The sequence below is a fragment of the Coloeus monedula genome (genome assembly GCF_965178545.1).
Source record: "Coloeus monedula genome assembly, chromosome: 8".
NCBI classification, from domain to species: domain Eukaryota; kingdom Metazoa; phylum Chordata; class Aves; order Passeriformes; family Corvidae; genus Coloeus; species Coloeus monedula.
Genome location: NC_138788.1, coordinates 17,353,123 through 17,370,245, shown reverse-complemented (window position 1 = coordinate 17,370,245; position 17,123 = coordinate 17,353,123). Strand labels below are relative to the sequence as shown.

Sequence of the window (17,123 nt, the reverse complement as noted above, 5' to 3'; positions counted from 1 at the left end):
TGCCAGGAGCAGAGGACCTAATCTTTTGTGACAAGAAAAGAAACTTGCTGGTACAGTACATTACTAAATGCTACAGACTTGACTTCATGAAATGGGAACACCGCAGGGGAATCTGGCAAGGAAGATGTGTTTATGTAACTGAATTGAGTGTTGCAACTGCCATCACTTAGTTCCCTTGGCTGCAGTGAGCGAGTTGTGAGAGAAAAACAATCCAAACAGAAATCTTCAGATGCTGAGGGCAGCTCTAATTACATACAAATAATTAATAAAAATGAAATGCAATATTGTTAGAAAATAAAAATACCATTAGTTTTCTTACATGATAATGTGTACCAAGATCATTGATAGGGACAGAAACACTCAGGCTTTTGCACTTTTATTTGAAGTACATATTGTTTGGGTGTCTTCAGCACATTCTGATATCCCAGGGAGATTCATGACACAAGAGTAATTGCACATAACATAAACAAGATCTGCATTAGTTGGCTCTTTTATTCAGAATCCTTTTCCAAGTCCAGATGTGTGATGTGTAAATGTTAGGAGAACAGAGTCCTTATGAAGTAGCTTTATCAAATGCAGCTAGTCTTCCAGCAAAATGGAGAAAATATAAATTAGCACTCAAGACCTTGGTCAAATCTGGTGCATAAAATTTTATGGTTATATTTATGTTCCATATGTGCTTTGGACAAGTGCCATGTTTGTAAAGAACTACTTCAATATTATTTTTTAAAAGTGACACTTTTAGCACAGCATCCTCTGCAAACTGTTCACTGCTTGCCATATAAGCCAGCCAGGCTCCAAATAAACTGTTCGTTTTCATGGTCTAAAACTGAGATCAAAATGCCTTTTAGAGCATGGTGATTTTCAAAACATGGCATGGTAGATATCATATGTGGCTTCTTGAAACACAGTTCAGAAGAGCTGATTAGCCTGACTGAAAGAGGAGCACGCATGATATAAAAATCTGACAAGAGGGAGGAATTAGAAAGTTGTAGTATACGTTTGCTAGTGCTGAATATCTGTTCTGACTTATTTATAACATAGTTAGGTTTTAGTATATTATGTGAGCACTACATTCCATGTAGCTCTTTAGAAAAAAAATAAACCTCAAACCAAGGAGATTCTAGAAATTTGTGCCACTTTTCAGAGGCCCCATCCTATTTTTTTTTCCATTTCCCTAAATCCATAAATAACTGTCTTTTAAAAAAAAAAACCTTCCAATGCAGCATCTGGTGTGCTGTTATTGCCACTGCTTCTGCTCTGAGAGTATAGCACTACTGTTTTAGAATGTTCCCATTCACTTGTTACCAGTATTTGGCCAAAAAAATTATTACTAGTGTAAGAGAAAAAAGTGAATTTCTTGAGTCCAAATCAGAATGCACTCTGAACAAAAGAACAACACTGAGCTGACCCTAGAGCTCTTTTCAAATTTTGCATAAAATGGAAGAGACACAGCATCATGGAAGAAATCACTGGAATTCTTTGTGTTGGAAAGTGTGAGGCAAACTAAATAGATTGAAATAACTTCTGTTATATTTAAACACAAATGTAATGCTAGAGGCAGAGGGAAAAAATAGATTATTTATACTTCGAAACACTCAGGAGGTGTGAGAAATCTGTAGTGAAGGGCTTGAGCAAGTACTTGGTTAAAAATAACCTGTCCAAAACTGAATTACTATTACTATTACTATGACTACTGATTTCAGCTCCAGAATTATTTGTAGTATTCTACTTGTCATGTATAAAATAAGAAATATATCAGGTGCAATTTCAGGTTCATTTGCAATATGCTTACATATACTATGCATATAGTAATAGCTAACAAATATAGAAATGTATACTAAAATATAATGTCAATCTGTTATCTCAGTAATTAAAAAATAGTTGTGCGACAAAGCCTAAAATAAATGTAGCATTTAAAAGTCATAGAATTAGAGGTTAAATGGTGACTGTTCTGAAGTATAGCTGAGGATTAAAAAATTTTTCTTTGAGTCTGGAAGTTTGTGGAGTATGCACATATGGTGGAATCAGAAGTGGTAATTTTTTTGTATCTTCTGTACCAAGTTTATAAAACTTTTTTGATTGAAAACTATGATAGATTTTTATGATCCTTTAGAATATACAGCTGGTGCCACTAGGAGAGTGTCCTTGCTTAGCAGAGATTTAAAGAACTGCTTTTGTAAAAAGAGCACAGTTGAAGCTCAGAATTTTCTTTTATTCAAATGTTGACCAAATCTTTCAATTCTCTTCTGTGTGGGCTGAGTCCGAATCTTATTTTTCAGCTTGGCTTTAAAAGTTATCTATGTGAGTTTATGAACTGAAGAACAGTAGTACATAGCAAACTGTACAACTTCAGTCATTATGCTGAAAGCAAAAATGTATTTATAATTTAATATTTTATAACTAGTGAATATGTCAAATGATATTTTGAAGGGGGAACAGATAATAAGTCATTGCAACTATATTAACAAGGTAAAATAACTTCATAGTAACAAAAAGATCTGTCAGTACTATTTAACATGAATGGTGCTATAACCAGTATATCTTAAACTATAGCGGTAGGTCTTCATAACCTCCAAGTGCTCAGAAAACTTGAAGGTGCCAATAAATTGTTACATTTTAGTGGCTGAGATTCCATTGCAGTCATCTTGTTTTTCCCTAGCTGGAGGTCTAGTGAATAAAAGTTCTTGTGAAAACCACTGATACAACAAGGAAGGGCTTGGAAAATGGGTGCATACAGAAAACTGAAACACTGAAGGTTTCAGAGAGGGAGATCACATTTGTTTTGTCATGACCTATATATGCATTTGTGAAAGTCATGTGTGTCTGCATATATATGTGTGTGTACATAAAGTTGATTTAACAGGGAAGGCAAATACCTGACAGGCAAAACCACTGTGAATTCAGCATATCAGTATTACTGCTGCATGTCCGGTGCACATTAGGGCAAATGATCCCATTGAAAGAAAGGGATCTGTGTACAGTTATCCATGGAATAACGCATTGCTAAACTATGCACTTTCGACAGATATGTTGTTGTCATAATTATGCTGTTATGTATTAGGTGAAAGATTACTGATCTTTGATGCAGGAATGTAATTTGCCATAATTACAATATCTAATTTCAATCTATTTTCTTATAGGAATTAGTGCCTATTCATACACCTATTTTTTTTAACCTCTTACTTTTTATTGGTTTTTTTTTTTTCATGAGTGTAGTGTCTTATAAGTAAAATGGTAAAATGGAATGCTGAGTATGCTTGTAGTTTCATTTCTGTCATAGGAATTCTGAACCCCACTTCTTCATGAAGAATTGCTTTCATGTTTGAAAGCATAATAACAAAACCAACCAATAGTATAGTCATGATCTTTTTATCTAAGCTAAATTTTAAAGGAAAAAGCAATTATAATGAAATGAGAGTGATTTGAATGCATGAAGCAATTGGTTATGGATAATTTGAATGTCTGCTGCCAAGCATATTATAACCCACATGAACCCTTTAATGGACTTACATGTTTCCTTCACTTTTGGTGTGCTGTACAGCAGTGGCTAGCAGTCCTTTGGCCAGTGGAAGCTGGAGGGAGGGTTTTTCCAAGTATCTGAGAGATCCTGCTTATTTGTCAGAGCAGCTTGTGATTTATTTGTACTTTGTGACTATCCTTACCCTGCTAGGTGGCTGTGGTTCATTGTTTGGTTTCTTTAGCTGTTTCTTTTCCATTCTAACATTTATGTGACTTTTCTGTGTATATCAATAAATTGTTGATAAAGTCTCCCTGTCTATCCTAGCCTCAGCATGGATTTTATCCCGTGCTTGCAGTCAGTAGCTACTATCTTAATGCAAAGTATAATATCACATTTCAAAGACCTTGACAGAGGAAGGAAATGGCCTGGTGGAAATCTCATGAAGTTCAGCAAATGGAAATGGAAGATCCCCTTACCTGAGGAGGAATGCTAGTCCCAGGACAGGCTGGGAACCAGTTGGGTAGAAAGCAGCTTTGCAAGAGAGGACCTCAGAATCTCAGTAGAATAAAAAAAGGGATATGAGGCAGTGATGTGCCTGTGCAATAAGGAAGGAAGAGCACAGCATCACAGGCTGCATTAGGAAGAGCACTGCCAGCAGAGGGGGAGGCAGTGGTCCCTCCCCTCTGCTCAGCCCTGATGAGATGCATCTGCAGTGTTGGGTCCAGTTCTGGGCTTCCATCATGAGAGGGACATAGACTTAGTGGAGTGATGCCACCAAAGGGCCACAAAGATGATTGAGGGTTGGAGCATCTGTTGTGTGAGGCTGAGAGCCTCAAGAAGAAGAGGCTCAGGGAGATCTTACCAATCCACACTAAAAAGAGATAGTAAATAAAACAGACGGGCTCTTTACAGTGGTGGGTGGTGACACAACAAGAGGCAACAGGCAAAAATTCAACTGTGGGAAATTCCACTGAAGCATAAGAAAAAACTGTATGGTGAAGATGATAAGAAAAAAATGTGATGGTGGTCAAGTGGTGGAACAGATTTTCCAGAAAGGCTGTGGAGACTCCATCCTTGGAAATATTCAAAACCCAGTGGTCCTGGGCAGCCTGCTTTAGCTGACCCTGCTTGAGGAGTGGGGTTGGACTAGATGATGTTCAGAGGCCCCTCCCAAACTCAACCACTGCATGTCTTTTATAATACCATTTTAAAATCTGTTGGAATCATATCCCTTTAATTTCATTATTTAACTGTTCTTTCAGTCTCTGTTTGAGCCCATCTCAAGTTCAGGATGGCTTCTAATAGAAAAAGAACAAACATACCCAAACTCCCTCATCCATAAACACTTAATGGTCAAAAGCAGCTAAATTCTAACTTTTATGGATTTTTAAGAAATTGATCCAAGAAATTAGCAACTTGTCCAAGATGATAAATAGTGCCTCAATCACATCTGGAATTAAAGCTTATGTTCTTCACTCAGGACTGCTGTGATCTAACTGTGGTCAAATTGAAATGTTGTTTTTCCATGCAGTGGCCATGTTGTGAGAGACCACTGGTGGTCTGCTGGTCCAGACTGAGAACTAGGTTTTTCCTTCCATAAAGTAGCTACAGTTAGCTAAAACTGAAAATTTCAGAAAACAAAATTACTCTCTTTAATTTTTTTACAAAATTAATCTGAGTATTCATATCTTGAACACAGATAAATGCATCATTGAATTTGCATTAAACAGCACAAGAAACTCCAGTAAGAATCATAAAGTCAGCTGGGTTTGAAATTCATTGAAAGGGTAAAATATGTAATTTGAAGATTAAAAAGTCAGTGTTATTGCTGAAGATGGCAGTGAGCAACTGTATTTTCTTGCTAGAGTTAGAAAGCAAAGCAAGCCCAGCACATGAAGAGTGTGACACAATGACTGCTTTTTACAGAGTTCCCAATGCCACGGCCTCAGTTATAATTCTAAATGGCTGTGCATGACATCACACTAAACAAAGTATATAAAACAACTCAATTTCACTGCTAAAAATACATTAACCTTTTACCAGGACTAGGGACAATCCTGCTGGATCCTAGCACTTTCAGCACAGTATCTGATTATTCTCTTCATCTGAAATTGCTAGATGAGAATGTCTTGTCTAATTTTGGGCGAGTTTGAGTGGTTACAATCATAGAAGGCCTCATTGAAAGTGATGCAATGTTTTATTTCTGTTTGTCACCCTCCAGCCAGAAAGTTAGCACTGAGAGCATTCAGTGAACAGTATTAAAGACTTCAAAAGACCCCACACATCTTTTATTTTTATATGCAAATAAATTTCTTATCTTCTACCTATTCATTTAAAGACATTTGTTTTCATTTTTATTATGTTCTCCTGATTCAATGCTGTTTAGGAATGGGGTGGTTTTTTTTCTTCTCCCCCACTTCTGATGATGATGTATTTATTATTAAGGTGGAGACAGACATATTTGTATGGAGAAGTGGTGTAAAGAAGTATTGTTCACTAATTTGATGCTTATAATATGTGAGGAGAGACGCACATACAGAGTCATAGGTAGTTCAGTTCCTTAGGTAAGGATGTAAGATAGAGATGTAAGTAACAGCACTTTATCCATCATAAAATTTCAAAATGGCTCAGAGGCATATCCCTGCTGCAGCCGTTGCAGACCCTGTAATGGCATTAAGCTCTGACTCAGGGTGATTCTTTCCACAGAAGATTCTAGCAGGAACTATAGTTCTGGTAATAACCTGAATAGGAGAATAAATACCTTGAATATTAATGAATTATACGTGATACAGACACTCCAGGGTGAACCCAAGCAGGACAGGAAATATGTTTCTTTCTCAATTCTTTTCACACTAGGATTTTTCAGACAAAACCCTCTGGTACTCTGCCAGAACCCCCTCTGAACACTACAACTTTAACCCTATATGGTATTTACACTTATTCTGATTATTAACTTGAAATTATTCTTATTGTTTTATATTTTCAGCTATGGGTGAAGGCAGTGTACATATATTTACCAGTATCTTTAGTATTTCTGGAGCAAGCTGAATATTTTAGGATATGATACGAGTTCTCGCTATCTATCCTTTAGGGAAAAAAAAATTTGGGGGATCTAGCACTGCTCCTAAGAAAAGGAAAGTGGGGTAAAAACACCTCAGTGTTCCTTTCTGATAATCTCCTCATCCAATTGATCCCAGCTGTGCTTTCTTCAGTAGTAACCAGTGAGGGGTGGATACTTGCTGGTTCTCAGTGCTGATTCTCAAGCTGTGTGCGGGGTCTGTCCATTCTCTGACCACTCCTATAGATCTTCTCTGAGACATGAACAGGCTTACACTACTGGCTGAATCAAGGATTAGTCACATCATTAGATGTGTTGTCAAACATAAATAATATTGAAGCATTACATCCATGTAACACATCCCCAGGTATAGCACAAACTTACTCAGCTGTAGCGGAAATTTCACCATTTGTTTCAGAAAATACACTGGGTGGTTCTTTTGTCTTCTGTTCTCAAACTCTTGTATGACCCATATTAAAGCAACTGTCTCTGAGGAAAAGAAAAAAAAGAAAAAAAGGAAAAGGAAAAGCATGAAATTACATTTGCCTTTGAGCCCTTAATGCCTTTAGAAGTGGCCATTTTTTAATAAAGGCATATGAACTTGTATTGCCTTTACACAGTGAAATGTAGTAATAGTTGACCTTAAAGTAATGCCTGTCTAAATCAGACTACACTGACATAAAAGGCTGGATAGAACTATCTACAGTGTTTTGAGTAACCACTGATAGCTATTTAGTGCTGAATGAAGATGAACATGTGTATCTTACCACTAACTACAATAAATGTACTGTTGGCACTAAAGTTAGTGATCCTGCTGGAACTGTGTGCTGTAGACTTTCCATCCATTCATTTTAAATAGCAGAATAATACCAGCCATTTGTTGAAATCATGTTTTCAACTGATCAGCAGAGTCTTTAGCAGAATCTACCTCTAATTCCTTAGGTAGGTCATGATTATCATTACCACAGCTTTGACATCACCCCTAGTTGTAGTTCTTGTATGCTGTTAATTCACCGTGTTAAGAACTGTGGATTCGCTATGATATCTCTGTGTGTGTGTGTATATACATTAATCTATTATTTTGTTAAAATTGGGACAGGGAGTAAAGCCGGATTTACCTTGGTTTGGCTTTGTGAAGCATATACAGGAAAATGTGGTAAAAAGGCAGATCATATTGCTGCACATTAATGGGCTGCATTAAATACCTGGATTTCATGGAACACCACACCAACTCTGCCATGAAGTTAGTGAATGTATTTATGACATCTTTGTTATAATTAAAAGGCAGCAGTTGGAGATCCATTGTCTTCTCTGTGCCTTAAGCCCCATTTCCAGGGTCATATTTAGCATAAACTGGCCTGAAGCTGGAAGAGTGGAAAACTTGGCTTGGCACAGCTTACTAGGTTTCTTTCTTAAAAACCAGCGTATCTCCTGCACTGTGACAAGTTTTTAATGAAGGAAATACCAAAAGGAGGGCACATGGTGATCTTGATAATTCATTCTTCATGACTTATCTTCAAAGAAAAAAAGGGGGGAGATTTTAACAAAAGAGGAATATGTATTTTTTTTGGCTACTGAAGAGTTACCAGGCACAACAGATACTACTGAAATCAGAGCTTCTCAGTACCTATGACATATATAAAACCAGAATACAGCTCTGAAAACACAGAATTGTGTAAGAAAGCTCCTTGTTAGGGACAGGGAAAGATGGTAGAAGGGACAGACAGATAGAAGGACAAATACACCTGCTTAGGGTGACCTACAAGCCTAAGTAATTATATTACAATAAAGACTCATGTCTCTGTAGTGCAGAGTGACAAATAATACATGATTTTTTGGGGTTTTGTTTGGTGTTGATTTTTGTTTTACGATTCTACTGCCCTTTAGGAAGTCATGAATAAAAATGCCTTTTTCAGAAATACAAATCTTCAGCATTACGTCTAAGAAAGGAGATTATCAATCTAAACCAACTTTGATTATTTGAGTCAGTCTTCTACAGAATGAAGTTGTAGGTATCAGTGGGCATCACTCGTACAAAAGTCTTGCCGATATACTTATTTGTTTATTTCGGTTGTCACCCATTTCATTTAGACAACAGGGGTTTAATGTTAGAGATTTGTGAAAGAAACTTTGTTGCCACAAGCAGTACAACCTGTAGAAAAACAAGGGAAGATACAAAGAACACAAAGTTACAGCAGAATTGGAGATGAACTCAGGAGTGGGATGAATAGTAATAAACTATTATACTGAAGAAAAAGGGCGAGATAATGATACCATTCAGTGTGTTCAGGGAAACAGTGTGCATAGAAGAAAACTAACAATCCATACGTCTGAAATGTAGGATAGGAAGGAAGTGTTTAAGAGTCATTTTTAGAAGATTTTAGCAGTCTAGAAAGGCTTGTAAGGTACAGCGTTGGAAGCACTATTCAAGTTATAATCAAACATGGTTGTTACCAGTAGGAATTGTCCCATCAAATGCAAACACAAAGTATATGGTCCTCATGCTCATTTACTGTTTCTCATTGAGTGAGTCCACACAAGTTTGGTTTTTTGTTTCTTTTTTTTGTTATGCACTCTGCTCTGCACTGGGCTGTGAGGATCTTCCTCTGCAGTTCCACATGATCTGTGTGTGGGCTTGAGATTGCATTGATTCGTGGGCCAGGCTGAACTCTCTGCGTCACAGACTTGCTGTGCAGAGAAAAGAGGATGGTATTCCTGAAAATGTGAAAAGGGTGTGTTTTGGGAAGTCAGGAAGTTTACAGTTAATGAAGTAGGAACTCCCTCAAAACCTGTCAGTAATCTCCCAATTAAAAACAGTAAATCAAATCCAGGGGGTGGTACTGCAATATGTGAGTTGAGGTTATTCTATGAGATGTTTTCCCTACCAAGAGGGATGGCAGGGGAGGGATTATCTTCAGTGTCCCCTGCATTTGCTTTTTTGTGTAATTACGGGAAATGCATTCAGTGTGCAAGGGTATCATTGCTGTCCTGCTGTTTTATCATTTCTTTATGAGATAATGTTGATTTCGGCAATGAAATGCAAATTTAGTTTTCAGTGCTCCTTTTTTTTCGATACAAAGGTTAAAATGTGTATTGTAGATAATAATGTTGCTGGTGTTTTTGAAGCAGCCTTTGTCAGCTAATTTTGGCAATACATGGTTTCAGATGCTGTTCAGTGCAACTGCATGAGTTTTATGTTGGCCTACACGAATTAATTTTAACCCACTATGCATGTTGTTACCATTTTGGCTGTAATTTGATCAAGTAATCATAAAACCTTGTACCAACAAAAAACATTCGGATGTGTCAAGAATATTCAATATATGGCATGCCTTCTTTGTCTCATGGCAAACTGAACATGCAATTATTGAAGTTGAGCCATCCTAACACTATAATCATAAAAGTATTCTAACACAGGGGGCTAACATAGGATTATGTGTTATTCCTAGGATTGCAGATGCTGACGGATTCTGTGTTTAGAGGGTATGTTTCTGTTTACTTATAAACAAATAGTTTGTACTGCTGCTGATAAAAGGGCTCAGGATTTTAACAAGTCCTGTTAAAATTAGCCCATGTGTAGATTATAAACAGTTCTTTTTACTGAATGCTGGGGCTCAGACAGCAATAAAACACATTCAAGAATGGAAATAGTTTTCAGCTGGGACTCCAACAGCAGTAAAATACATGCAAGAATGGAAATAGTTTTCAGCTAGCAAGCAAATTCTAACATAACACAAAGGCCAGCACTGACGGAAGTTGTCTTTTTTATTGTTATCTCCTTAATTAATGTCGCTTTCCTGTGTAAACTGCTCACTATTGTGCAAAGAGAGGGTGTGTGTTAACTTTGGTGACACTGTGTTACTCCCATTAAGTAACATTGCATACAGGTTTTTTCAGCATGACTGTACTTTGGACATTTTTCCCCCAAAAGGCATGAGCCAAATGACATTTCGCAACTAAAAACAAATCTCGTTTCTACTTTAGGTGGCGCAACAATAAATTTGCTGTCACAGTTAGATTATATAGAAAAAGGAGTATGAGTTTTTAATATATTTAGTATGAAACAGTGATAAGGTGGGGAGAGGGTTTTATGAAATGTTCTGTAGACAGTAACAGAAAACAGCTCTGAAAATGCTGAGTTGGAGTAATGAATGAATAATGTGTAAAGTTTATCAAAACTGAAAGAACTCCTGATGTGAAATGAAGCCTCCTAAGAAAATTCTGTTCTGTCGCTGTTTTGCTCTTCTGTTGTCGCATGTCACGCATGAATGAAAATGCTGCATTCTCTGGGGAGCAGTAAAGCTTCTGTGTAGGTTGTTTATTTCCTTAATCCCTCCTTCTTCGTGATTTTCAATGTCAGATATAAAATGGAAAGCCTGTAAATATAGTGATTATCATACTGATTATCACCTGCATCAGGGAACGCCCCGGCTGGCCGCTGTAACCCAAGCAGTCTCCACATGTTACAGCCACTTAGATTTTAACCTGACTACTTTATTAGAGACGTGAAGCTCAGTATGAGGTGCCCTAGGGCTGCACAGATGGGTTCTGCTTGTTTCCTGTTCTCACTGTTATTGTGAATAGATACTAAAAGGTTCTCATCGCTTTTATCTGGTTAATTTACTTTGAACTGTCCCTGGCAATCAGAGCCTGCCTCAGATTTCTCAGCATTTTGCAAACACCAAACTGCACAATCCAAATGTGTGTTTTGAGCTTTATTAGTTTTTTTTTACTGGAAGGGCCTTAATTCTTAAAGGGATCTAATTCTGAGAGAAGCTGGATTTTAGGAGACTGTAGGCACAATCCTTACTGAAATAAGCTGCTCAAGAGTCATTCTGAGGTTCAGTTGATAGAAGAAAATTAAGATTGCTGTTGTTCTTTGGCATGTTCAGACACCCTTAGATTAGAGGTCAACTGCAGGAAAATCTGTGATTGTATGCTGGCTGCCATTATTCATGTAGCTGGGCAGCAGACCAGGCTAAAAGATGACGCTCTTACAGGAGAATCTGAAGACAAGATACTTTTTAACAAATGTGCAATCATTTATCCTTTCCTGTGGAAGGGCCAAGTCTTCCAAAACACATGTGCTATGCATGGGTGCCCCAGTACAGAAAATTAAGATGAATTCTCTCCATCTCCCACACAAGAAAGCACCACTTCACTGGAACAGTTTTTATTTCATGTACTGGTGTCCAGTTTCCTGGCCACACAATAGTTCAACACAGATGTTAATGTCCTGCTGTATTGGGATTTTAAAGAAATCCCTTAGGACAGATCAGTATAACTTCCAATTTCAATTGCACGGCCGAAAACCTGAGGCTAAAGAAGGTATTTGGCTACAAGAAGTAATTTTTAGTCCATTTTCTTATTCTCTTTCCCCCTTACTTATTACTCCCTTATTTCTCTTACTTTATTTTTTTTTTCTGTGTCACGGTCCCATTTGAGGCTTTCTTGATTGTGTTGCAGTTCATTGTGAGTGCATCACTTCAGAGTGGAAGCTTGCAGGCTCCTTTTTTCATACGAGCATAGGCTTTGTTAATCACATGCTGGTTTAGGAAAACACTGCATGATATCTTTGAACCCTACACTCCTTCTTGACAGCCAGGCTAGCAAATGTCATTGACTGTGTGATGTACAAGAAGGGATTCAATTGTAAGTAAATTGTCAAAGTGGCTAACCTTGCCCGCACCCAATTGTCAGGACCATGATTCAGTTTTTCTGTCAACATCAGCTAAGGGTAACCCGGTCAGCCTTATGTTTCTGCAGTAAAGCAGCCTGAGGAGTTGTGCTTTTCAGCTTATCACATTTTATTAACCTCAACTTACTGTTGTTATAATGAATTGTACCCACTTCAAATTCTTCTATTGCCCCCAAATTGACAGATCTTGTAGGTCCACAACCGTGTATTTTCTGAAGCACTAAAACCTCTCCACAACACTGGACTGGTTTGGTACAGTAGTTATTTCTGTTTAGTTAGATCGACTCACCATTTTGGCTCAAGATTATCCCTCTATTAATATCACTTGGCAAAGATAATCTGGAAGAATGCAAGTTAAAACATAAAGACTTTGAGGGTTTTCTGCAATATTTCCAATGTTAAGATAAAACGTAAGTAAGGGAAAAACATTGCTATTGTCTTCCATCCCCTTGCTTTTATTTCAAAACAAATTTTAATTGCATCAATTAATATAAATAAGACATGAGGACATTCTGATACCATGATGTTTCCTCTGTTCTTTCAGGAAAAGAACACAGTTAAATTGCTTAAAGCAGTGATTAAGACATCAGAATATTTTTAAATGTTCATCTGATTCTGTAGACCACAAGGGTCTGAACACATTTAGCGATCCTGGTTTTTTAATGCACTGTGGATGACAAATGATTTTTTTAAAAAGGCTTGATAACATGTATCCCGTGAAGTGCCATACGTAAATGGAGAGATGATACAATTTCAATTAAAAATATGTCTGAAGGATGTTTCCTAGTTTAAGTCCTATCTCCAGAAGTAACTTTTCCTCGCTTGGAAAAAACATACTGTACCTTCTTTATTTGAACTTGTGAAATGTGTTGACATTGTGCTGTTGTTGGGCTTGAGGGAAGAGGGGGAAGCTTTTGGTGCTACTATCAGAATTGAACAACTGTATATGGCTATATTGAGATAATCGTGTAAAAGGAAAACTGCCTGAATGAGTTTCAGAATGTGTTATTTCTTCATTATCTAGCACTTTATAATTAACTGTTCTTTTTTTATTATTTCAGGAAGCTGCCACTTTTGCTAGAGAGCAAGGCTTTGAGGTGAGTTAACCCACAATTGCACACTAAACAGATCCTAAAGGTTTTTTTCTTGCTGATAATGAAGTTCTTTTGGACAATGATTGATGTGCTATTATACTCTCCAAGCCTCGCAGCGGTTGCCATGGAAACTTGGCAGTCGTCATGGTTTCTTTGTTCTGCCAGCTCAGTGTTATGACGCACTCTGCTAGGTCTGCACCCAACATCGCCTACAGATGTTATTTATTGAATTTTGAAAAGCCTCTTGGGAAGCCGAGAGGTTGGGCACGGTTTCAAGCTGCCTCTGCAGATATGGGACCTGTCAGTTTGTTCAGTTAAAAAGCTACCTCATTAGCTGCATTACACTCCAGAAGGATTCACTGCTAAAGCAGTGGTGAAGCAAGACTAAATAGTGAAATATAACACCGCTTAAATAACTTAAACCCTGCCATATGCGGATTATCATTATGCAAATGGATTTTAGAAAGGTTGTATATAAAATTGTTAGGTACTGGTTAATGTAAACCATGCTTCTACAAACAGCTGCTTTTTAGAAAAGGTACTGTGGAAATTGTGTTTCAAAACGTATTCAAGTTGGTGTTTTCCATCTGAACTCTAAAAATGTCTGATCCTCTACTTTCTCGGAGTAAATACTATTGATTTTACAGTGATTTTCAGAGCTTTTGATTTCATCTTCTCGAGGTATTTATTTGACTGGTACCTCCCATTGGCTACATTCAGATAGCTTAATCTGGGGAGCCATCAGCTATTGGTCTCTAACACTGAATTCAAACAGGCAGGTTTTAAATACTATAATTAATGTGACAAGGCTTGTGCTAATTTTGCAGATAGTAAGTGATCTTACTGAAATCTAAATTGCAGAACTGAACACACATAAATCCTTTTACATGTTGTTTTTTTCACTGGAATAAGACCCACTGTAAGTGATTTGTTTGCAGTGTAAAAGAATAGAGAGGAGTTTGACTGTTCAACACCCATTTTGCATAAATAATAGAAGCCGCGCAATTCAAACCACATCACTTTAAGAGTGTGCCACTTCTGCGTGTGGTTGGTTGCATATAAAAAAAGAGGGAAAGACTGACAGCTTTTGTTCTACAATTTAGATTTCTTTAGAACCATACACCAGCAGGTACATCAATGTCATCACTGTTTTACCTATTAAAACTGTGGGCTGTCCCATTTCATTTTATGTTTCCCAAATTCACATGGCTGCTTTGTAGAAATCAAGACTTTTTATCACTGTCAATTTTCATTTGTATAATCTGTATTGTTAAGCATAAAAATACACTTTGAGTTTATGCTAACGAATGAATTTCACAGATGCCTCCAAAATATGAAGCATAAGAAATTATTGGTACCCTCTGGTAGCTAGACAATAAAAGGAAAGGAAGTAGTGTATTAAGTCTACCCATTCTATATTTTTATTGCCCCCTTGAGCTAAAGACTTTGAATGTGCCTGGTTTAAATTCAGCTCTAGTGACAAACTGCTTTTGCTGGTGTCTGCTAACTACCATCATATTAACCTTTCCATTAGTGCTTGCTTAGAGATTTTAGCACAGTTCCTCCTGAACATCCTAAATCTGCCACATTTGATTACAGCATATCAGTAAAGTGCACAATGATTATGATCTTAACTCTTATTACTCCCTTGCTTGGCAACGACTCACATGTCAAGTTTACTGACAGAGATGAGTAAAACTTGATAAGTGTCCACAGTTTTGTTTTCTTATTGTGCTGTGGAGGCAGGAAAAAAAAAAAAAAATCACACTGATAATAAAGTATCTTATGAAAAACCCAAAGAGCTTCAATTAGCCTTTCAATTAAAACCAAGAAAAATTTTCAGCAACTCTCAGAAGCTTGATTTTTATATTGGGAATAGAAAACTGGTAAAGCATAGCAAATTAAGGGAAAGGACTTGATTGACCAGGACAAAAATCAAGAGGATGTTTATCACAGAAGTGATTAAAAGTTGCTGGTGGCTTCATTTGAATTGCCATCTGGAAAGACTTTTATTTTTTAATCAGAAATCTTTTAGCATAGAGAATCAGTTGGTGACTAGCTTCTTTTGGTTGGTCGGTTGGTTTTTTTTTCTGGGTTTTTTTGTTCTACCTCACAGGAATTTCAACAGTTTTGTGTGCTAAATTCATCTTTTACACATGGAATGAGTTAAATGTATCTGAAATAGTTTTTGAAAAAAAGAGAAGTAACTATTAAGAGAACTTCAGGAAAATATACACCTTTTCTGAAGAAATGAAATCTTGTTATAGGTAGGAGAAAACACCTTCATGACACAAATCTGTTTTTTTCTTTGTAAGAGAAATTCCATTCAAAGGAATTGTAATTTTTATGCTTCATCATTCCCACAGTTAGTTTTCCATTGTATTTTGCTGAAATACAAGATATTTCTGTAAAATCAATCACGATATTTGAAGACCATTATTTCCTTCACTTTATACCCTGACTAACACTTACCTGTAATTATCAAAACTAGAACATTACTTCTGATATTGTCTCTTCCTAGAGAGCATCACTGTGGGGTTGGGGTTTTTTTGTTAATTTCATGTTCTGTGACATTTTAAGACTATATATATACAGTATAGCAACATTTCTAATAAATTTCAAGTTACAAAGGTTTATGAGGTTTTGCTTTTACAAAAAGATAGCTTCCTGTTTACCTATGTAGAAATTAGGAAAATAAAATACTACTTTAAACATAAAATTTAGGGTTCAGTTCTGTCCGTCAACCCAAGTAAACTGAAATGAATGGGACAGTCAATATCTAAGAGGTTAGTAGCAGCTGCCATGTAAAATAACTTTTCTTGTTAGAGGTCTCCTCCAAGTACATATTCTTTGGGGAACCATATTAGAGAGAGTTTTGTTACCCTGGACCAGATTTAGGTCTTCAAGTTAACGAGGTACACTGCACAAGTCCACTGTTTTCCATGGATTTATGCCTGTTTAGGTCAGGGCTATGGCAGTCCCTGCTATTGGGTATCTATTCAGAGGCAGGAATCAGAAGGCACAGTTTGATAGCAGTTCTAAGTGGATGCAGTTTTCCACATGCCTTTGTCTGATCCTGGGATATCTGATATGCTTTCTTCACATACATATATCCCACTTACTTGCTGGAATGAGTGCCACATGTGAGGTTTTTCAGGTGCAGCATCAACAGGCAAATCATGCTTTAGTGAGATTTGTGTGTCAGCTTTGTTAAATCAGATTCAAGTATATAACTGGGTGTGTGGGAGTATCCTGTGAATTCAGGGCATGTATAGAGGCTTAAGGACCACTATGCCATGTCTGTAGGGACAGGACATGTAAGAAAGACTCAGTATCTGGGCAGGTACAAGTCACTGCTAAATAAATATTATAGATTTCAGCTATTTATTCTAAACAGAAATAGGAGATGACGACATTTCATGATGTTTGCCTGACAGGAAAATAAGGGGCATAGTACCTCTGCAGTCTTAAGCTGTAAATATTCACATATTGTAAAATGTCACAGTTGTACCTTCAAAAAAAGAACTGTGAAAAAGTTAAAGCCTCCTCAACACTGATATTGCAGCTCTATTTCATTCTCTTACTTTGAAAAAAAATTAGTATAGGAAGTAATTTTGGCTAAAATTTGGTTAAAAGTTCATTTCCACAGAAGACACTATTCAGTTACTTCTAAAGTCTGCGCAATCGGACAGAAGTCTCCAAACCACTCTGTCTTAAAATTTCTGCTTTTTTTAAAAAAATTACATTTTTGCCCTAAATACTCTCCTTCTACTGTTACATGCTTATTATATATATTTAATTCTTCCTGAA

At 36.9% G+C, this 17,123-nt stretch overlaps 1 protein-coding gene across 2 annotated transcripts in view; it reads left to right on the top strand.

Moving 5' to 3' along the window:
* Positions 1-17,123, top strand: part of ADK (adenosine kinase) — a 272,472-nt gene that overhangs the window by 211,635 nt on the left and 43,714 nt on the right. For both annotated transcript variants that reach the window (XM_082286036.1, XM_082286037.1), the window contains exon 8: positions 13,281-13,316. In XM_082286036.1, coding sequence (XP_082142162.1) covers positions 13,281-13,316 — 36 coding nt within the window. The remainder of the gene's footprint in view (positions 1-13,280; positions 13,317-17,123) is intronic.